Source organism: Camellia sinensis, chromosome 9 (assembly GCF_055761805.1).
Source record: "Camellia sinensis isolate YWXY chromosome 9, ASM5576180v1, whole genome shotgun sequence".
NCBI classification, from domain to species: Eukaryota; Viridiplantae; Streptophyta; class Magnoliopsida; order Ericales; family Theaceae; genus Camellia; species Camellia sinensis.
Genome location: NC_138969.1, coordinates 121,394,067 through 121,417,851, shown reverse-complemented (window position 1 = coordinate 121,417,851; position 23,785 = coordinate 121,394,067). Strand labels below are relative to the sequence as shown.

Below are 23,785 nucleotides of genomic sequence, written 5' to 3'. Positions count from 1 at the left end.
AAAATTAGGGTTTATACCTTCGAGATCTATTTAGTTTGATCTCATTTAAATCACAAACAGAAGATTGTAGCTGATGAATTCCGAACTCAGTTGCACTGCGATGTTCTACCGTATTCCTTTCTTATGCTTGATTACAAACTGAGTGTGGGCTTAAAAACGTGAACTTCCTTGCTCTCTCTCTAAACCCAAAAAAATTTCTCTTTTTAGAGAGCTACAAGGACGCATATATATGGGCTATGACAGGGACCATTAAGAGTAGATTAGGATTAAGACTCCCTATGGAATTAGAAAAACTTAATTCATCTTCAATTATAATTCCTAATTTCATAAATTATAATTCATACCACTAAAGAATTATAATTGCACTTCCATATTAATCTCCAAATTATATTTCAAACTTCACATTATTAAATGCTTATTTATCTCTGGACGTTAAGATTGCTAATACATGTCAATTAAATAAATTACTGACAATTAAATTTAATCGACTTCTTAATATTTTCTTGAGACCTTCCGCTTAACTTATTTGATATGTTAGATACAAAACCCACTTGCAGGGTTTGACGTAATCAAAACTTATAAACTTTTTCAAGTAGGTATTATCAATCCTTAAACTAGGATGTGAATTTTGTCAATAATCAATATCCACCATACACATAAAGTGATCACCCAACTCACGGAGCTTATTAACCCGTAAAGAATCTCACTCTGTTATGAATCAAAATGACCAACACTAAATTTATGTGATTATTAATTATTTTCAGATTAAGAGCATAAGCACTCATAATAACTATGGGATGTAAATTATCTCATCTAATCAATACATGAACAATTATCCTAAAACGGACTTGTTCAATACACAAAGTATACTAGCACAATGAGTTGAAACTTTATCGTTTCCTGTAATCAAGATAGACCTACTTAAATACCATGCTATAGTCATACCGATGGCGTGTCCAAATCCATATTAGACTATGAACCACTTATATTCTACAAGGACTAATGATCTGATCTTCCGTGTGTAAGTCAAACTCTACACACTAGATCACATACTTCATAGAATAAAAGAAACAAATGCAGAATATTAGACAAATAATTTGATGCAAATATTACTCATAATGATTCTCATTAAAACGGGATTAACTCATATTATTAAAAACAAATACTAAATTTCATTACACAAAAACATGACTTTTAGTATATTTTTCTAACAACTACGAAGGAGACAATTTTACCTGTTATTCATCGTTGTTTTGAACTTCTCCAACTTGTGATGGTTGATTCAGAAGTAATGATCACTAGAAGATGATGAAAATCGTTCAATAACTTCGAAACATATGAAAATGGTGCTTGGAAATCTCTCATTATGCTTCAATAGTTGCTTAGATCGATGGTTTTTGAAGGAGGATTTTTGAATCGAGGGTTTTCGAATTTCGACGGTCTTCAAAAGAAGAAACAGAGCAATAGAGACAAACAACTTAACAACTTACTATTGCCCATACATATGCAAGGGTATTCTTGGCTTTTCATTCTATTTTTTAGTTTTGAGGGTTTTTGACAATATTAGTTTATTTCGTATCCTTTACACAAAAAAAGTCCTAGAAAAAAAGGGGGTTTTAGCCAAAACACCCTAAGAAAGAATTAGGGCATTTGGGCTAAAGGTTTAATTTTGAAACTTTTAGAATAAAAGTCCTAACTTTTATTTTTTAAGACAATAAGATCAATAATAGCAATGTTATGAATCCAAATTTAACCACTCAAAATTACCCTAGACTTGTATCTTGTGATTCAGATTTAATCTTTGCCACACAATCTCTTATCCAGAAAAATCTATGTGGTTAAGTCTGAAACTCCAAACTTTTTCCAGTAATAATTTAAAAAACAATATTACCCTTACTTATTTGTCTATTTGTCCACGTGTTACTTATCTGTACACGACGATTGTCAATCACCGTTGTCGCTTGCTACCTCCGACCACCGGTCATCACCAGCTACTTTTCCAACAAATTGTCAGTTAATTGACGATAGTGTTGAGAAAAGCTCTTTTAGTCTTTAATTGAATGGATATATATAAATAAATGTACATAAGACTTTTTGACAACTAAATTTTTAATAGTGAAAGGTTTAAATTTCTACTTTTGCCTGCTAAATTTTTACTCGCCAAAGGCCTCAATTTTGAATTTTGCCAATTGCATTAACTTTTCCCTTACCAAATGTTAGTAATGGGCGCCCATGTGGCATGACCATTTGAATTTGAATTTGGAATCCTATCCAAATAGGTTTTGAAATTGAATTCAAAACTATTTAGGATAACCACTCAAGATACAGATATTATCAGTTTTAACTGATATGGATAAATATAATAATATATTATATATCTGATATATGGTTATGGGTAATAAAGAGAGAAACAACGTATGATCTGTTTCTAACCATATACTGACTCTCTCCCAAAAACAACGATCAAGTCATTTGCACTGTGATTTGTGTGGGTGATATTCAATCTGTGATATCACTTCACTGCTGGGTTGGTTTATCAGACTCTGGAAGGACGTGATTTATCCACGAGGTTCTATCATCAAAGAGGTATGATCTAAATATTTTATCCGCTGCATGTTTTGTACTTTGATTTACATTCATATCAGAGCCATTGATGGATATTTTCGTGTTTCTTTTTAATCATGTGTATATTTACATTATATACATGAATGTTTGTAAAGGAGAAAAAAAAAATCTACTTTGATTAGATTAAGAGCATAAATATTTTTTTATGTTCATTAATGTATTTTTTCATACCATGAACAGTTTTATTTTGAAAAAAAGGAGTCCGACAGTATAAAAATCGGACCAGTCAGTACCCTGGAAGGCGGCGCGTGGTATGCACGCGCCACCACGTCGCAGCCACGCGCGCCCACGCGCTGCCACGCGCCCACACGCGCCAGACGCCCCTGCAGACGCGCCTACACGCGCCATCACGCGCGCGTCAGCGGCGCTGTCCACGCGTACGCCGTCCGCGCCTCGCACGCGCGCCGCGTGCTGGAGCAGAGCCCCGAGCCGCGCTCCGAGCCGCGCCGAGCCGCCCCTTAAGCCGACTCGCGCCGAGTTACGCTGAGCGGCGCCAAGCCGAGCCGTTTTTCCCGCTTGGCTTGGCTCTAAGGCTCTGTTTGTTTGTTTTTAATTCTGAATTGCGTTAATTGGCCATAATTTATTCGTTATAGCTTTGTTTTAAGCATGGTTGGTACCGTTAGACTCAGAATTAATTTTTCTACATTCTGTAAAATTTTGAAAATTTTATGAAAATAAAAAAAAAATTTCCTGAAATAATAATGCATTATTTTTGCTTTAAAATGCATCTGGTGTTGCATGATTAAATTTCTGGGGCTGAATTTTTTATTGTAGACTATTGATATAGTTTACTATTTACTGGTATAGTTATAGCATTTTATCAGATTCTGGAATATTTATTTCTGATTTTATGTGTGTTTATTAGTTATTTAAAATTCCAGAAAATTCCAGAAAATTTCAGGATGATGTACTTTCTGTTATGGCATAATTTAAATATTTAATACAGCATATTTTTTTTAGAGTTTGTAATATGTTGTAATTAGAGGAGCATGATTATTTATTTATTTATTTATTAGAATTCCATTATTAAATGAATATAGCATGAGTTATTTGTAAATTTACATTAAGATGCTATTGTATGGAATTTATCATGGTTTGTATATGCCATAGTCAGTGGGAGGTTATTCGGTTGAGAGAAATCTTTGTAGATTAACTCCCGAAAACCAATATTTTGCGCATAAATTAAATTAAATTTTGGATAATTGTCACCTGTGGCGCAAGAGATGATTACGAGCATAGCGGATTTTCGATCTTGCGACTTGTGTAATATTGTCACTATTTAATTTAGTTTTTTGCGGCAAAATTATATTATGCTAATCAAATTAATCCCAATGCGAATTTCTCTCTAAATTGATTTAACTTATGGAAGTTAATTTGATTGACCTAGACTTAGTAGAGATGTTCAAATGTGAACAAACTAATCCCATTCTTTAGATGAGCAAAAGTCTTGGAGACTTTAGGTCAAACCTTAATTGAGCCAAAGTAAGGAAACATGACTCAAAGTCCCCGTGGTTTTGGTGCCTTGTTTGGCACAATAAAAACTAATGTGTGCGCTATGGTTAGCGGCATACTACGTAGTTTTGGTTGGCAAGTTTTGGAGTTATGAAATTAGTAAGCCCTCAATAGATCAGTATATGATCTTGACTAATGAGCTGCGCGGATTGACTTTGTAATTTGATTTGTAAATAATGTTACATCATTGGATGAAGTAACATTCAAGAGTCACGTCATCCTAGAAATGCGAGCTTAAATAAATTAGTCATTAAGTGTAAGACGAGTAGCCAGTATGAGCAGTGTTTTGCTCTCTACCCAATTATTGGGAGTTGGATGGAGCAAAATTTCATGCACTATAATAGTGTGCGTTGAAATATCACGTGAAGTTAAAAGATTAGCGCTTAGAAGCTGCAAAATCTATTAACACTAAGTGAAAAGATTAGCGCTTAGTAGCTGCAAAATCTATTAACACTAAGTGAAAAGATTAGCGCTTAGTAGCTGCAAAATCTATTAACACTAAGTGAAAAGATTAGCGCTTAGTGGCTGCAAAATCTATTAGCATTGCCAACTTGTCTAAGTCTGGACACTTACTGTTTCCACACTTGAGTGTGAGACATGAGGAGGGGCTTCTTTGTATAATTCCTTAGCTAGGCTAACATTTTTTTAATAACGTTTAACACTAAGCGCAAACGTTGCGGCATAGTGATGAAAAGGTCAAGGCCGACAAGATTGTTATGACTCTAAGAATTTGACGCATCACTTATGAGAGCATTGTGTTGAATTAGACTCTTTAGCCTAATTCGCGCTTAAGTTACTTTGGAGCTGTCATAGTTGATAGCTTATTCTCTCCTTCTTGTGGATAGTAGAATTAATTGCAAGTAACTATGAAGCGAGAAATAGATATGGCAAGATGAGTATCGTCATCTTTCAACTAGATGCAGTAAAGTGTATGGAGAATAAAATTGACTTGAAGGTGCAGGGGATTAGCACTTACTAGTTAAATTTGCGACTTAGGCGCACTTGATATCTCCATGACATCCCTTTTATGATCTAGTGAATATGACTTTGTCGTGAGTCATTACCTAGTTGGGCCTAAACCTTTAAAACTTGTTTTTGAGAACTCACACATTAGGATGATTGGAATTAGTTTATGACATTGGTCATGAACCAGTGGCTTATTATACTTAATCACATTAATGAGATGATGACACGATGGTTTGAGTAGGCCTTCTCGAGCCCACTCGCTTATGACATCCTGCTCTCATGTGAATGTGTAACTTTGTTCGCAATGGGTGCGCACAAGTAAGTAGGAAAGCCGTAGAAGGTCATTTGTATTGGCGCATTTAGTCCACTATGATATTTGTGACTAGATATGTGTGAGGGTATGATAGCTAAGCCTCAATCTCGACACATTTATAGATTACGATACGCATCTGAGTCAAGACTATTTGATCTCCCATAAGTCAAAAGTTTTGAGATGATTTTTGACATTGCACATATGAGGTTGAGATCAATTAGATAACAGCTTTCATGCTTTTAGTTTTGACCAAGGTGGCGAGTATCTATTTGAGTTATTTTTTTAGAAAACTTTGTGAAGAGAGATGGGTGCTTAGAAAATTGATTATTCCTAGTACTCAACAACACAATTGTGTAGTAGAGATAAGGAATTAAATATTGTTAATGATAGGTGGATAATGGCGCAAAATGTTTCCCAATTGGAAATTGCACTAGTTTGTTGCCTATATCCCTAACTAAGTGCCCTCCATATCAGATTTTACACTCCATTTGAGTAATGGGTTAGCGGAGAGCCATCTATGGGCGATCTGTAACCGTTAAGCAGCTTATCTTTATTTTACTTCTCATAAGATTGCGAAGTTCAGACCTAGGGTTCTATAGCGCATTATTGTATGCTGTCTTGTAAACACAAAGGGTCGTGTGGCGCATTATTGTATGCGGTCATGCAAACCCTCCAGGTCATGTGCATATAGGTAAGCAGCTTTGTGGTAGTGTAACTAAGTCACATAAAGTTTTATTAGTAAAGGTGACGTGAATAGAGTTTTTGGAACTCTATAAGATGGAGAATTCCAAGCATAGCGCTCTATATAGCCTAGTTGAGAATGGAAAGAAATTTCTAATATCCTAGGGACAGTGGGAGCGATGTGCCTACTAATGGATTACTCCATTAGAGCAGAATACTCTACATTCTTAGTTGCGTGGTAGCAAATGTGAAAATTTTCCACGTCATCACTGGGTGATTGAGAGGGAAACATTCATGATTGCTCCGCAAGATGATAAAGAGCCTAGGATAATGCCAAAGGCTCTAGTCCCCTGTTTTTAGAAAGTGGATCAATGTTGTGCAGTTTAAGACAAAGTCTTTGAGGATTAACCATTTTTATAATTTGGTTGACTTTCCATTATGACGCAAAACTGTTATAAAGTTATGCGTAATTTGGATAGTCATTGTTGAGGCATAAGGCTCGCTAGATACCGAATGGTCGCACCATTGAGGAAAGTGTAGACCATGAGAAGACTTCCTCCTGGGGAGTGAGGTTATTTTGACTTAGGCTATGATTGACATAAGTTCGGAACATTGATTTGTGGACATTGTGACCCGATTTTTCATTAGAGAATTGGATAAGTAGATCCGTAAGGATTTACCTTCTGCTTTTATGGTGAAAAGTTAGGAGCGCAAAAAGGTTGCTGGTTCCAATAAATCTTTTACAACCTAAAGCAGTTATCCAAACAGTGGTTCTTAGATTTCGTCAAGCCATGATAGGCCAACGATGATCAATGAAGACCACTGAGGCATGATCAATGGTCCAAAAGAAGTTTTTTCCTTACTTAGTCATTATGAGCCAGGAATTTAAAAGGTTGTCGCCACCTAGGGTGGGCAGTCCTCCATTTTAGATATGATGGACATGGGTGATGTAATTCATATGCTCGGATGTACGATCCTTAGGGATTGTTTTAGGAAAATTCTCGATTTGTCTTCGATGACTTACATAAGGAATATCCTAGAACGATTCTATATGCAAAATTGCAAACCCATTGACTTACCTATCGGTAAAAGCCAGAGCCTTAGCTATTGAGTGAATCCTCAGATTGTCTTTGGGAGAAACAGATGACCTATATTCCTTGATCTTTTCTTTGTTGTGGGAGCCTAAAGTACGCTATGTGGGCGTATTCGGCATGATAAGTGTTATCTTTGTTAAATGGTTAACTGAGTTGTTTAGACATTGACCTTGCTCATTAGACTGTGGATAAAATGCTTTACTAGAAGCATATTAATTTGCTCCTTGTAAGATTCAATGCGCTAGTTGGACGCATCTGCGCTAGTTGGGCGCATTAAGAATGAACGCAAATTGGTCACCAAAATATCTTTAGAGAGGTTATTGCGCAAGAGGTAGTGATCTTAAATCATTTCATGTGAGGCGCACATGGTGGATTCTGTTGTATATACTTATCGCAAGAGGTGCTGATAAGGCTTATGTTTAGAATCTATAATTGCGTAAGCTGTGGTCATTTTTTAAAAATTGATCACTTATTTTGAGATGATGGGATGTTTGACACTATTATGGTTTGTGTCATAATGATTAGCAAATGATGATGTCAGCAGGCAAGATTGGCTCACTCACACGAGCAATCGCCCTTGGCGCTTAGGAGCGAGCAAGGTTGAGACTAGTGGCTTATTTTTATTTGGAGCCAAGAGAGGCTTAAATAATCCACTACGCATGTCGCCTTGGTTACAACCAAGATGAGGTCGTGTTAAGGACCAAACATGGATGATAGTACCCACTTTCCATGTTGTGCCTGTTATGATTAGCCAGATGCGAGATCTCATTTGGCGCCTAGAAGGTGAGCAAATAGAGAATTCGGGTTAGGCGCTAGAAAGCGACTAGACTAATATCTGTACGGTGTATCGAGTATGACATCACTCTTTATGGAAGAGTTACTCCACCGTAGCATGTATTCATACTATATGTGCTTGGCGACCGAGTAATGAGGTGAGAGAATGGATCCCTGCTTCCTCACCGTGTGAGTCTTACGTGTCATTATTGATATGACTTTCATTTATGTACCCTTTTGTGACTTTTGACTATGTCATAAGGTAAGGGGTTGATGTTCTGCTACTTTGGTATGTTGCCTGCGGTCATGCATGATTCGGCCTTAAGGGACATCACTGGGAAAGCGGTCAATCCTAAACTAAATGGCATGAGTGCAAAGGGAAGATCATCTAGTATTACACCACTGTTGTATATTCACTGCCGGCAACTCATATCGCTCTGTATGAGAGGCGAATTGAGTGTGAATATATTGCAAGAATTGAGAGGGTCAAACATGCTCTTTTTGAGGGATTAGAGATGTTTTTTTTGGACCGGTGTAATTAGATGGGTCTGGGGTATATGAGACACTATTTCTGTTCCTTTTGGGTTGATGTCTCTATGCTGGCTCATTTTGAGTTTCTAGTATAGAGCTCCCACATGCAGGTGTTCTCAGCAGTCGCACGGTGCAGTGGCTAGTATGAGATTGTTTATTTTTGGGAGATTGAGATAGAGATGTGGCAGTGTCATGCCAACTCATGTGCGAGTGGGAGATGTTAGTAATGGGCGCCCATGTGGCATGACCATTTGAATTTGAATTTGGAATCCTATCCAAATAGGTTTTGAAATTGAATTCAAACCTATTTAGGATAACCACTCAAGATACAGATATTATCAGTTTTAACTGATATGGATAAATATAATAATATATTATATATCAGATATATGGTTATGGGTAATAAAGAGAGAAACAACGTATGATCTGTTTCTAACCATATACTGACTCTCTCCCAAAAACAACGATCAAGTCATTTGCACTGTGATTTGTGTGGGTGATATTCAATCTGTGATATCACTTCACTGCTGGGTTGGTTTATCAGACTCTGGAAGGACGTGATTTATCCACGAGGTTCTATCATCAAAGAGGTATGATCTAAACATTTTATCCGCTGCATGTTTTGTACTTTGATTTACACCAAATGTAAAGATAATTGCCCACTAAATACTTTAATTGCTAAAAGTTATTTAGCTTTTTTAAAAAACATATGACGATTAAATTTAAAATATATATTGTGATTAAATAATTAGTCACTTAAAATTCTACTTTAGCTATTAAAAATATTTTAGTCGACAAATAGTTTTGTTGGCCATGAATATGATAAAAATGTTTTGGCAGCTAAAATAATACCTTTAACAATTAAAATATTAGTCACAAAATGTGACATTTTTTATTGTGAGAGAAATAGACTATAATAAATAATAATAATAAAAAAATAACACTGTCACGAATATCTTTCTCATCCATGACGTACAAAATGCTTAGCCTCAAAAGATCTAATAAGTGCTCCCCCTCTTTAGACTTATCATGAATTTTCTCAAAAAATAAGTAGTTACACATTAGAAAAGCCCCACTTTTTTAGTTAATTCCCTCCAAAAACATAAATACATATTTATTTACCTTGGGTGTGTTTGGTAACGTTTACGTTTTCAGTTTATATTTACAAAAATTTTATAAATCGGTTTTTGTTTATTTTTTATTTATTTTTAGAAAAACATAAATTACAAACGTGTTTGGTAATTGACAAAATATTTAAAAAATTTAAAAAATATAAAAAAAAGTGAAAAATGGCAAGTGGTGGCAAGTGGCGGCGAAAGACGGTGGTGGAAAGTGGTGACGGTGGGCGGTGGGTAGCTTGTGGTGGGTGATGGTAGCAGGTGGGTGGGTAATGGTGGCGGGTGGTAGCGAGTGGGTGGTGGTGGTGGTGGCGGTGGCGGTGGCGGTGGCGGTGGCAGGTGGTGGGTGGTGGTGGCAGGTGGGTGGCGGATGGCGGGTGGTGGTGGGTGGTGGCGGGTAGGTTGTGGTGGCAGGTAGGTGGCAGGTGGTGGTAGTGAGTGGGTGGGTGACGGTGGCGAGTGGTGGGTGGTGGCGAGTGGGTGGCGGCAGCGGTGGTGGTGGTGGTTGTGGCAGGTGGGTGGCGGATGGCGGGTGGTGGCGGGTGGGTGGTGGGTGGTGACGGTGGTTGGGTGGGTGACAGTGGCGGGTGGTAGGTGGTAGCGAGTGGGTAGTGGTGGCAGTGGCGGTGGCAGTGGCGGCGGCGGGTGGTGGTGGCAAGTAGGTGGCGGATGGCGGGTGGTGGTGGGTAGGTGGCGAGTGGTGGTGGGTGGGTGGGTGACGGTGGTAGGTGGTAGCGAGTGGGTGGTGGTGAGTAGTGGTGGTAGGTAGGTGGCGGGTGGGTGATTGTGGTGGTGATGGTGGTGGTGGTGGGTGGTTGGTGGTGGGTGGTTGGTGTTGGTGGTGGTTGGTGGTGGTGGTAGGTGGGTGGTGAGTGGTGATGGCAAGTAGGTGGCAGGTGGTGGTGGCGGGCGGTGGATGATAGTGGCGGGTGGTGGGTGGTGGATGGCAGGTGGGTGGTGGGTGGTGGTGGTGGCAAGGGGTGGGTGGTGATGGTGGTGAGTGGGTGGCAGGTGGGTGGTAGTGGCGGGTGGTGGCAGGTGGGTGGTGAGTGGTGGTGACAGGTGGTGGTGGGGGGTGGGTGGTGGTGGAAAATGGTGGCGGGTGGTGGCTAGTGTTGGGTGGTAAAAAAAAAAAAACTGAAAACTCAAAATGGAAACACATTTTTTGTGTTTTCATTTTTTGGCCAAATTTATAAACTGAGACCACTGATTTATAAATCAAAAATTTTACCAAACAAGTTTTTATTTGAGTTTTTAAAATTTTTGTAAATATAAACAGAAAACTGAAAACGTAAGTGTTACCAAACAGCACCCTTGCATTTACTTTATTTCTTGGTAAGTTTTCAATTACACTCCGTTTGGTTAGGTGAAAATATATTTTAATGAAAAATATATATTTTTTTTATATTTGGTGGTGGTGGTGGTGGTGGTGGAGGCAAAGGACGGAAACGGAGGCGGCGGCGGCAACAATTATGGTGACAGTTATGGTAAGTGATGGTGGTGTGATGGTAAATGTGAGAGTGGTGATAGTAGAATGATAATATTGATAAAATTTTAATTTAAAAATAAGTGAAAAGTATTTTTTACTTAAATAATCTTATTTTTTTGTTATCATATAAAATATTTTTTATTAACTTTCTTTTTTATTATATCAAACATTAAAAAATATATATACATATATATATATATATATATATATATATATATATTTTCCACCTAAACAAATCATCATCACTCAAAATTCTCTACAACTAATTATCTCTCTCTCTCTATTCCTTCGCCGGAACCGGTTAGGATTCGATTTGGGGCCCTCTCTCTTTATTCCTTTGCTTTGTTCCTTTGCCGGAACCGCTTAGGATTCGATTTGGGGTGCTCTCTCTTTATTCCTTTGCTGGAATTGCTTAGGATTCAATTTGGGGTGCTTGTTGTACCTCAGCACAGCCGGCGCTATCCTATGTATTCATTTCAAAGTCCGTTTTGATAATTTGAATCGTTCACATTTTAGGGTATATTGAGTAGAATATACTTTTAAAAAATTAATTTAATCAGATATCGCTAACCCTTTCATTCACTCACATTTGTATTCATTTGAATACTTTAAATTACAATGTCATTTATTTTTTTTATAAATGTAAATGTAAGTGGATAAAAGGATTAACAATATCCGATTAATTTAATTTTTTATAAATATATTATGCACAATATATTTTAAAATATAAATAATTCTGATAATCAAGACGAACTCCAAAATAAACTCATAAAACAGCACAGCAGGAACAGGCACCCCAAATCCCTTAGGATTAATCTCTATTATTCCTGAAATTCATCGTCAACCCACGACACCCACCACGGTCTCAGATGTCGCTTTTCCTTTTTAGGGGAGCCGAACCTCTTCCATCCTTTTATCGATAAAGCAAGCTTTATTTTTATTATTACTTTATTAAAAGTAACATTCTTTTGCTTTGATTGAACAGAACAATTCTTTTCGATAGATGCATTTCAAAAAAGAGACTTGGAAAGTAAGGGGGAAATATTGGTCCAGCAAAAAATAAAATAAAATAAAAAATAAAATTATAAATTAACAAAAAAAATTATACATTTTAATAATTAAAATATTATATATATTTCCTCAAAAGTCATTTGGACAATTAGGTAACAAAAAGGCTGGAAGAAAAAAAATATATATATTCTAACCTACACACTCTTTAAAGTGGTGCATTATATGCATTTTTAATTATATTATTTTTTTTTTAATTTTTTTTAGTTATGACTAATTTTATTATTATTTAAGTTATGACTCATAAATTATTTAATTATATTTCAGATTGTGTTTGGTTAAAACATTTTCTTTTTAGTTATGACTAAAAATATAAAGTTATACTATTGTTTTTTTTAATTATAAGGTACTTATAATACATATCTTTGAGAAATGTGTATCATAATATTTTTCGAAAACCGTAATGCATGCCTTTCCATCATTTTGATGCCAAATGAAACAAGAAGAGCAATAATTGATGAAAGGTACGCAAATAGAGCAAAGCATGATGATGACATGAATCTCAAAATATGAGGCATGAAAATATAGAGAAATCAAGAGAGTGTAGAGAACCCCATTGAGATGAAGATTTAGCAAGTAAATGGAGAGAGGTGACGGAGGAGACAAAATCCAAGCCACCAAGCCTTCCAAGATTCAAGATATTCCAAGAACAGCAAGAACTTTCCCCAAAAGTCTCTCAAACTCACTCTTTAATCTAACTAAAATAACTCTCTTAAGTCTAAAAAAAAAAAAGAGTAAAAAACCATTAAGGCCAAAGAAAGACGAATTAGGTCTAGTTAGGGGTGTAAAAATGGCGAAAGAGCCGTGAGCAGCCTGGGCCTGTCCATGACCGGGGTGGGCTCAACCCGATTAGGCCCGGGCTTGAGCCCAGCTCAGGACCGTAAGTTTAGGTCTGGGCCATCATTTTGAAGCCCAATTCGGCCTGTGACATGGCCCAAAAAAGAATTTCACCATGCAGACAGCCCGACTTGGCCCGGCCTGACCTGCGGCCTCCCTAACGTCTCTCACAGTAACGGACAAATTCAAAAAAAAATTAAAAATTAAAAAAACTAATAATAATTCAAATATTGCAACAATCATATTCAAAATAAATAAATAAATTATCAAATGGTCATTTGCTGTTTTACTCCAATGGTCGAAATTGTTTTTTACAAATTGACCCCCCTCCCTCCCAAACTCCTATAAATATCCCCCTCTCTCCCATTTTATTTCTAACAAACAGTTCTCTTTCTCAAACTCTCAAATGATTGGTAGGCTAGTAGGTGCCAACCTAGTTGGGATGTACTTGAGTTATAGTGATGCAATTGCTCTACCATCATCAATAATCTACATTTATTTTATTTAATGATGAATTTTTTGGTAAAATATTTCAATATCATTTTGAAATAAAAACCATTCATTCAATAAATGTTATCTATTTAATTTAATGATTGTAATATTGCAAGTTTCATTTTTATATATACAAAATTATTCATTTCTAAAGAAGAAAATTACATAATTTTATACGTTTCAGTCATAAGTTCATAACAAAAAAAAAAAAAAAGTCATACATAATTAAATTTAAATACCACAACACATGAAACATAACCAAACACACTAGAAGAAATTACACTTTTGGTGACTACTTTTGGCGACAACGTCAATTTTTTGTAGCCAAAAGTATATTTTTGGCGACACAGTGATCAATTTCGTTGGGAAAAGTAGACCTTTACCAACGCAATTTACTATCGTTGCTAAAAAAACATAACATTGACTAGGCGCCAAAAATATTGGTTGGCGCCAAAATTTCATAAATTTTAGCTACGAGACTTATTTTTTAGCAACACAATAAGCGTCGCTATTAATGGGCTTACTTTTGGCGACGACAAGTTGGCGTAGGCAAAGAGTTAAACATTTAGCGACAATAATACTATTCGTCAGTAAAAGTTTTGGTAGTGAAATGAGGTGATTTAGTTATTTGTATTTTTATTATAACTTTTCAAAAAAATTTAAATATTCTAATTATTGAATTGTAAAATTAAAGTGATCATCGAATTAGATCATAAAACGAACCTATCAGGCCCAAACACACTCTTAAGTTCAGATGACTAATTTGAGATAATCTAAATTTTTCCAAAGAATGTGGTTAAATTATCAATTTCAATATGTTTGGTTTTATTTTCAGAAACTTATTTCAGAATTTTTTTTTACTAAAAAACTAAAAAACAAATTGGTGAAAAAATAAAAAAAATTCTTATTTTTTTTTTGTATAATTTTATCTTTTAAGAGGTCATAAATAATTTTTTAAATTTTAAAAATATATTTTTGATTTTATTGTTCAAATTAGTTTAATTTTTTTATTTATTTATAGCATTCATTCCAATTTTAATAGCCTTTTAAAAATGCTGTGAAAGATCAGTTCAGTTTTCAAATGTCATTTTATTATTGTTATAATTGAAAAGATAAAGCTACGGAAAACATTAAAACCAAAATCCCTAAAATTTTGGCGCGAACATTCCTCGCTGATTTGGGTTCCTTATTCTCCTCTGATCATGGGCGGGTTTCGTTATTCCCCGTTGGTTTGGATTCCCTTATTATTCTCTCAGTTCTTAGGGTTTTTGAAGTAATTCAATTTCAAAGAAAACTGAAGGTAATACTCTCTCTCTCACTCACTCTCTCTCTCTATTTATTATATAAATATATATTGATTACACTACTAAAAAAGGGATTATTGGACACGGAACCTTTTGCGACGGTTTGAAAAAAACATGTTTTTGCGACGGAAAATTCAAGACCCTGGCAAAAAATAGTATTTTACGCTTCGATTTGTCACCAGTCGGTATTTTTTTTTTTTTTTTTTCTGCAAATGTTTATTTTTTTTGCAACGCTGATTATTCCTCCGTCGCAAAAAAAATCTTTTTGCTTCCGGCACCCTTCATCTTTGCCCTGTCTTCCATATACCCTTTCAGTATCCTCTTCTCAGATCAAAAAATAAAATAAAATAAAAAAGGAAAAAAACTGTCTGCCTTCTCCCAGTCGTCTCTTTCCATCTCGGAGCCCCAACAGCACCAGCGTGAGATACCCTCCTCTCTTCTCTTTTTCTTTTTTCTCACACTCGCTCGCACAGACCCTCACAATCTCTCTCTCTTGGTCTCGCCCTCGCGTTACCCTCACAGTCTGTCTGTAGCAGCGGCGGCGGCGACTTCCCACTGGTTCTCCTTCCGCCATCCAGGTATCTCTCCTTTGCTTTTCTCTCCTCCGCCATCCAGGTTTCTCTCCTCTGTTGTTCTCTCCTCTTTTTCTCTTCTTTTGCCTTCATTGGAATCAAACCCTCTTCATTGGAACCCTAGAAAGTGGTGCAGAGATTGGAGATTGGAGATTGAGAGAGAGGGGATTGGAAGCCTAGTTTTAAATCTATATAAAATTTAATATTTGCATATTTATGGCTTAAATTTTAAATATTAAGAGATGAGAATTAGCTATCTTAATACTTAATTCCTTTCATACGTGCTTCCTATAATGAACCTCAATTAATTTCCATTGGTTTCCTTATTGTTTCTTCTTCAGTTTTAATTGAGCATTCAATATGTTTCATTAAATTATCAATTGAATTACCTTCTTTTTTTTTTTCGTTCATATATATAAGAGTATCTATTGAAGAATTCATATAAGTTTCCAGTTCTTTTTATTTTTTATTTTTTATGGTTGCCAAATATTTCTTGCTAGGATTCCTATCGCATTTCCCAATCAATTTTTTAATATTTTCTTGTATATTGTCTGACCTCATTTTTAGGTTTACCCTCTAATTTCTCATTGTTAGTTCCTAGTTTGTTAACCGGAAGCATGAACATTGACACAATCATGAACACTGACACAGGCACGAGACAACTATTTTGAAAAAATTAGGATACAGACACGACATGTATACGGCATAAAGAAAATATATTTTTCATCGTATGTCACTGTACAATGCACAACTCAAACTTGACTCTCAATCAGTGCTGTAAGGAGTAGATAATTAAAAAGATCGGTAAAATACTTCCAGACATTAGCACTTCCGTACTTCCTCAAGCATTTATCATAAAATCCATACCTGAACAAAGGAAGAAAAAATTATGAATAATAATGAGGTTATAGTATTTTGTAACTTACAAGAAACTATGGTAGCTCTAAGCTGTGTGACACAGTGAAATACCTTTCCAAATTATAGGGAAAGCTACATGAATTTGTTTTGAATCTTATGATATTGTTCTATCTAAATAAATGTCTCTTGACTGGTTGGTCATCATCAAAGTCATGACTTATCTTAAACAATAACATTTTGAGCTTTCTCATAGTTTTTGTAGAACCTTAACTACAAGGCATCAGTCCTTATTCTTGTAGTAGTATTTGTTTTTTGGCACATAATCAAATCATTTCAACTTTCAATTCAATTGTCCTCCTTGGTATTACAAGCTCCAGCTGTAATACATGCTCCATCTCTAAAACTATCTATAACAACTCTCATGCCATCAATTTTTTTTTTTTTTTTTTTTTTTTTTTTTTTTTTTTTAAATTTTTTGATAAATAACATGGCATCAAATTTAGGAGTAGCACTGTAAGATATTGTCAGTGACAGAAAAGACTACACCGTTGAAAAAACAACATGAAAAAGTTGACCTGGCTTCTTTGCTAGGATCAAACACATTTGGTTATCAATAAAAATAAGGCAAGAGATGAAAATGTTTGGCATAAAAGCCTCCCTACTTTAAAACTACAAACAAAAGTGGTTTCATAGGTTCTATAAATAGAGGGCAGCTTGAACTTGACATTTTCCTTCAAGATTGAACATATATATTGGAGCAATTACAAGTTTTGAAACAATTAGAGATCAGAAATAAAATTTCAATCACGAGTTTCCATCAAAGGTTGATATTTAGGCTATTTATGAACTTAGTTGGCAACTCAAAGTGTACTCCAAAGTGTGGCTTCCATGCAAATAAAATAATGCTATACAATTTAGGGCATTATGGAAACTTTGTGACTCAAACTTGACAAGACTTGATTCAAATTACTTAAAATTGAATATTATGAGCAAGACTAATCTTAAATACATGAGGTGCAACCAACATAAGATTGAAAAGGGTTCAAGTTATTATTAAGTATCAAATACCATAAGGTGTCCATTTTTCCGTTAACATATAATCAAGATCCACTAATGAGAGAAAGAACATGAAATTGTTGATACTCAATAGATTTAGAATTAAATTGAAGTAAAGAAGCATTCCCCATGGTTGTCATATTATAAAATGCCCCATCAACACAAAGGAAGAGTTCTAAAAGTCACCTGTAAATTGGGTCCCACGAATAGTACAAAAATTGGAAAAACAAGACACGACAACCAAAATGAGTGAGGATATTGAGAAAATTGGGTTAAATGAATACTTAAGTATTGAAGGAATGCAAACTAAATCATACAAGCAAACTAGAAACAGTTCAAAATGAGAACAAACAAACAGAAAATCATATGTGATGATTGATGCAAAAATGCCACTGATTGCAATTTGTCATAATTTGGTTCAAGTTAAAGGCATTACAAGGAGAACATGAAGACAATGATGGTCAGAAAAGGTGGCATGTTATGTAATAAAAAATTAAACTCTAGTAGAGTGACAGGTGAATAAGGCTCTACGACGCTGATCAGTTGAAATTTAAGGTGTCATTAGTTTCAGCCCATGACAGTGCATCAAGCATAAGTTGTTAAAAATTTCTTATAGTTTCACGATGCATGGGTCAAATTAAAGAGAAAAATCATTAAGTAGCTTTATCTGGTAAAGGATCCCTTCACTGACATAGATGTTCATTTGCTAATAGCCTGGAGATGTGCATGGAGTATTGACTTTATGATTCCCCTTCCAAAAAGCATATTTACACATGAAACATATGAATTAATACCTTTTTCTATCAGTAACATATGAATTAATACCTTCAAGATGTGGAATTCAAAAAGGCATGCATGCTTAAATGTGATGTGGAATTCAGTAACATATGCTTAAATGTCTCGTACTACTGCCAAGGTAAAAAATTTGGAAAGAAATATGATAATGGAGCAAATTTTAAAGTCTAAAGCCAAGTGTGATGTGGCTACCTGGAAATCTCTTCCCTAGTTGTGAATTTCCCTGATTAATGTTGGAATTCCTATGATGAAATTAGCTACAATTTGTGGATATGAACTCAAGTGTTATGTTTTGACTTTGGACATGTGTGCCAGATGAGGATGCTATCCAAAATCTAGGGCCGAGAACATGGATAAGTTTATGCTTGTGAATTTACTTTATTGACCGAGAACAATGATCTGCATATATGCATGCAGAAGAGCAATGTAGAGCAAAAAAATGATAAAAAATAATAGTCACGGTGTAGTCTCCTTCGCAAGGAGCCACATATAGCTCACATATGTGTATTTTTAAGATTATTGTGCACTACTTATAGTGCTCTGCTGGGACTGTGTGGGTGAAGCAGAGGAGGTGTCATGGTTTGAGATGGAGTTGTGAGCATAGGAGATCTGTTTTGTTACTGTTTTATTTAGCTAATTTGCTGCTGTGAGCTATGAGCTGTGTTGCTGCTGTGATGCAGCAAATTTGTTGCTAATTTGCTATTTTGTTGGTTTGCTGCTGAATGCCAGCAAAAATAAGCTTAAATCAATGGATGAGGTCAGATCTCTTTTGAGCTTACGTGCTTTGATCTTGAATGGTAGGATCCATCTTGGTCAATTGCATCACCTTAGTTTTTAATTTCTGATGTATATATTAATTTTGTTGGTTGGAAAAATACAATTTTAAATTTCCTTATTTCCGCTAATGAATCCCTCTTTGTGCAGATAATGGGATTGTTTCCATTTGCAGGCTTGATCAATTGAAAGAATTGAACACTTTAGGTATGAGTTTTCAGTAATCAATTTGATATCATGTGGATGATATTATTGCCCAATACCCATGCTAAGCCTATGACATATAACTGAATCAGCTCATTGCCAGTAAACTTGCTTAACTTATTTGTTCTTCCAACACTTGTGATGGTCCAGTTGCTGAGAATTTGTATACTCGTGTATGTAAATCAGCTTTAAACTATTCGTTTGTAGATATAATATAAACATATTATCTTACATGATTTCTATTGTTATCTACAGTCTTTATATTTTTTTCAGTACTTTACTCTTGGCTAGTACTAGGTTTGTGTCAAACAAGCAGTCATTTTTTGTTTCTCTAAACTGATGGGTATATTTATTGATAAATGAGAAAATTAATTGTATTATGACATTTTAGAAGCTTCAGATGATTTACTGATAGCAACATCATCTATATAACCAATCACCACCTTTGTACATTGAACAAAATATTTCAATTCAAGCCAATGATCTGAGATACAATCTTTGCATAATAGCATAAAGTTAAATGTTTAATGGACTTTCAATTTTTTCTTAAGTTGACCTTTCTGTACATGGCTCAAAACGGAATCGGGGGTCCATATGTTCACCTCAGCCCTGTATGTTCACATTGTACAAATATTTCAATTCAAGCCAATGACCTGAAATACACTTTATGCATAATAAGGTACATCTAAATGTTAAATGGAGCCTCAAATTTATTTAAGTTGACCTTTCTTTTCTCTACATGGGTCAAAACTGAGTTGTGGGTCCATATGATATATGTTTACCTCAGCCATGTAGGAAGGTTTCTGAACAATCCAAATGTGGATATAATGATTAAACCTTGCCTCAATGGGGTTTAATGTGTTTGTAACACAATTCTGGTACAACTGTATAGGTGATGGAAAAATCAGAAATGGAACTAATTTTCTTTTAATTATCTTTTCTTTTTTAATTTTAAAAACCAAGCTTGCACAGGATGCACCTTTATTCTTTGTCAAGTCCTGTTATTTCTAGGTGTATGTGACTAGACTAGAGTATGAAAAGCATGAGAATTTTTGAACATGTATAAGTTGTTTTATTAAACAAATCTTGGTTGTGATTATAATTTAATAATGAAAATCTCGTTCTTTATGAGAGTAGTTCTTACAATATACACTGTAGGTAAATGTTTACTTTTTGAGTTTGAGTTCTTTTTTTGGGTTCTGTATAAGTTCTTTCTAGAAATCCAATCAATAAACTTGGAGAGTCTCTGGTCAAGGTGAAATCAATCACGAAGGTAAGCACTTCTTAATGGTAAGCTTCAACATCAGTTTACCCTTTTAGTGCTAGGATTGTAACTTATTCATGATTCCAGCTCTCTCTATCTGATTCCCAACTTGAAGCCATTGATTCACTAAAGTCGTGCACTGAGTTGAAAGAGCTCCGACTTGCTCACAATGATATCAAGGTATATATATGTTCTGCTTGTTCAGTTTTGCAATACTATGCTCAGTTTCTTATGAGCTTCAACTTTGCGACTCAATTATGTTTTTTTCCAAGTCATTTTAAATCTTTCCATTTTTCTTTTTTCTTTTGTAGTATTAATTTGATCAATACTATAGATAATTATCATTACCCTTATAAAGAAAATTTACCATAAGGACTGACACCCACTTTTCAAAGACAAATAAAATTTAAGTTTTTTTTTTTAATAAAATTTTAACTAGATTGAGTCTTTTACTAATTTATAATACTTATGGGCGTATATTTTATTTTTGTGTTCCTTTTAGGGACTAAACAAGTTTGAATTAAATACTTTAGGGATTTAATGGATTCAATCAATAGTTTAGGGATTAAATATATTTTGATTTATATACTCTAGGGACTTAATAAAGTCAATTGATGGGAAGCTGCCTCACTTTGAAATGCCCCCAGGAATGTCAAATAATGAAGTTGGCCTGGAGGTTGCAGATGCACCAATCTCATCTGAGATGCATGAATCAGATTCATCTTGCACCGAAAACCCTCCAAGTAGTAAAGATGAAGAAAGCACACCCAATTTAGAGCATGTATTGAATTATTTGAATTCATTTGACATGGCTAATGGATTACATTCTGGGAAGGTCCCTGCGAAGAGAAAGCGTGAAAATGCATCTCATAAACAGCACAAGAAGCCTCAGAGGAAAAAATACTGGTCATGGAGGGTCGGGGGTGAGGTTGCTGATGGAATACCAGTAGTAAGAGTATTTCAGAAGCCGGCGAATACGGGTCCACTCAAAGTTGGATAGGTCCTCTTGTAGCTCATTGTGGGTGCCACTTTTTACTTGCTGATCACTAGTATGGTTGCCTCTTACCTATAGTTTTTAAGTTTATGTTTCTTAGTGAATGCAATCATTTTATTTGTTTTCTTCTTGTTGCCAAATTATTGAATGATGTGAACTTGATAATGATTAGGAGTTTTGTATTGTAATATCATCATATTGTTGTCTGAATACAATACAGAGAATCTGAAACCTCTGTACATATGCAGAGATAATGCATATGCCTTTCATATCAGAAATCATTGAAATGGACCTTATCTGAATATTAGTAGAGAATCTAAAATTAGTTTGCCTTGTGTAAATTATTGCTATTGTTGCAAGTGAATGATTTGTAACTTGGACAACATTTTTTTTCACTGGAGTGTAGAATGCATTGGATCTACTGCTACTGATTGTTTTAGTATAGTTGGAAATCGAAGGTTTTTATTTTATTTTATTTTTTACCGGATGATGGTAAAAGCTTTATGTTTTGGCTAGTACTTGCGCTTGCATATCTATTAACTCACTCACACACACACACACACACACACACACACACACACACACACACACACACAGAGACTACTACCAGATCAATAAAAAAGCTAATGGACTTTGTTTTAAACTTGTCATTGATCAATACAGACTGCTACCAGATCCTCCTTTTTGCTGGTGGCTGATGGCTGTTGCTTGTTAGTCTGCTGCAGCTGCTGGTTTGCTGCCGCTGCAGCTGCTGGTTTGCTGCTGCTGCCGCCCTTGTGGCTGATGCTTGTTGGGCTACTGCTACTGCAATGTTGCTGTGAGGCGGCTGCTACTAGATGTTGGTCTGCTGGATAAGTTTGTGGGTGATTTTCATGCCGTTTTGCCTGTCTTTGTTAGTTTCATGTTTCATTTTGTTATCTGTTGTTTCTAATGTGGGTTCACAATTTGGATGTATTTGGGCATTTTAGTGATTTTATCCTTTTAGGTTTTATACATTGCTTCTAAAAGCAGTATCAATAGTGTTTTTTTTGATTGCACATCAACTTTAGGTGATTTCATATAAATGTTATTAGTTTGTAATAGTAGTGCTTGAGGGATGCCTCTTGTAAATTTGTAAATCTTATAAAAATATATAAATTATTTTCAATTATTTTTGTTAGTAAATGAGTTGCCAAAAGTTTATTTTTCCCCACTCATATTGTGTTGCTAGAAGTGTATTTTTTGCCAATGCCAATTTGTCGTTGCCAAAAGTAAACCTTTATCGACAAACAAATCGTCGGCAAATGGCAATATTTACCGACGTAAATGTGTTGCCAAAAGTTTACTTTTGTCCATTCATATTGTGTTGCTAAAAGTGTATTTTTTGCCAATGCTAATTTGTCGTTGCCAAAAGTGAAGTTTTATCGACAAACAAATCGTAGGCAAATGACAACATTTACCGACATAAATGTGTCGCCAAAAGTTTACTTTTGCCGACGCATATTTTTGTTGCTAAAAGTATATTTTTTACCCATGCAAATTTGTGTCGCGAAAAGTGCCACACAATCATCATATTTGAATGACTTTTACCGACGCAAGGTAAATTGCCGACGATGGATGAAGACTTTTATCGACGACTATGTTCGTCGCTAAAGGCATTACTTTTACCAATGCAATGATAATTTCATCGGCAAAAATTTTTGCCGACTCACTTTTGTTTACGGGTTGCCAACGTAGCTTTGTGTTTCGGCAAAACTCTTTGCCAACGAATTTTCCCTTTTAGCAACATATTTTGTTGCGTTGAGAAAAATGCAATTTCTTGTAGTGACATCTCATTAATCTTAACTAAAATACTCTAATATAATTTTTCTTTTGTTTTTTTTATCCCTCATAAATAATTTGTATATATAATATATTTATCATTTGATTCTTGCAAAAAAAAAAAAAAAAAGGCTTACCAGGCCCTAGGCCCTAATCTGAGTGGGCTTGCGCCCCACTTTTCAGCTTGCGGACCGGCCTGGCCTAGCTTGGCCTGATCGAAAGATGGGAGCCCGCACGGCCCACCATGGGTCGGCCAGAGCTCGGGCCCGGGTGGACCGGGTCTGGCCATATTTACATCCCTAGGTCTAGCCTAGTTGGCTACCATGATTTTCTTAAGGGTTTAGTTTCTAGGGGGCGGTTATTGGTTTAACTCTCCTTAGGGGAATTGAATTAAGGACGCAAGCACTTGGTGTTTTGCAAAGGGTGGGGAGACTAACTCTCATAGGTGTTAATCTAATAACTAACAATTAACTTTCATAGATTAAAAAAAAAAAAAATTAAGGCCAAAGAAATATTCTCTAATTGAAGGTACTTTATTTCAGCGTCAAACAACTTTTTACTTACATAATATATCTACTAATGTGTCATTCCCACTTCGTGTAATATTATCACATTGACTGGGGCTAAAAAATAGCAATGTAGCATATTATTAACTCTTCACCAA

General features: G+C 35.4%; 1 protein-coding gene across 1 annotated transcript; it reads left to right on the top strand.

Moving 5' to 3' along the window:
- Window positions 1-15,256: 15,256 nt before the first annotated feature.
- Window positions 15,257-22,485, top strand: LOC114284914 (uncharacterized). Its single transcript, XM_082887538.1, has 6 exons — window positions 15,257-15,382; window positions 18,815-18,882; window positions 19,010-19,066; window positions 20,272-20,336; window positions 20,415-20,507; window positions 21,985-22,485. Exons 2-6 carry the CDS (start codon window positions 18,834-18,836, stop codon window positions 22,174-22,176), a joined length of 456 nt encoding a protein of 151 aa, XP_082743664.1. The 5' UTR covers window positions 15,257-15,382; window positions 18,815-18,833; the 3' UTR covers window positions 22,177-22,485.
- The last annotated feature ends 1,300 nt before the right edge of the window (window positions 22,486-23,785 follow it).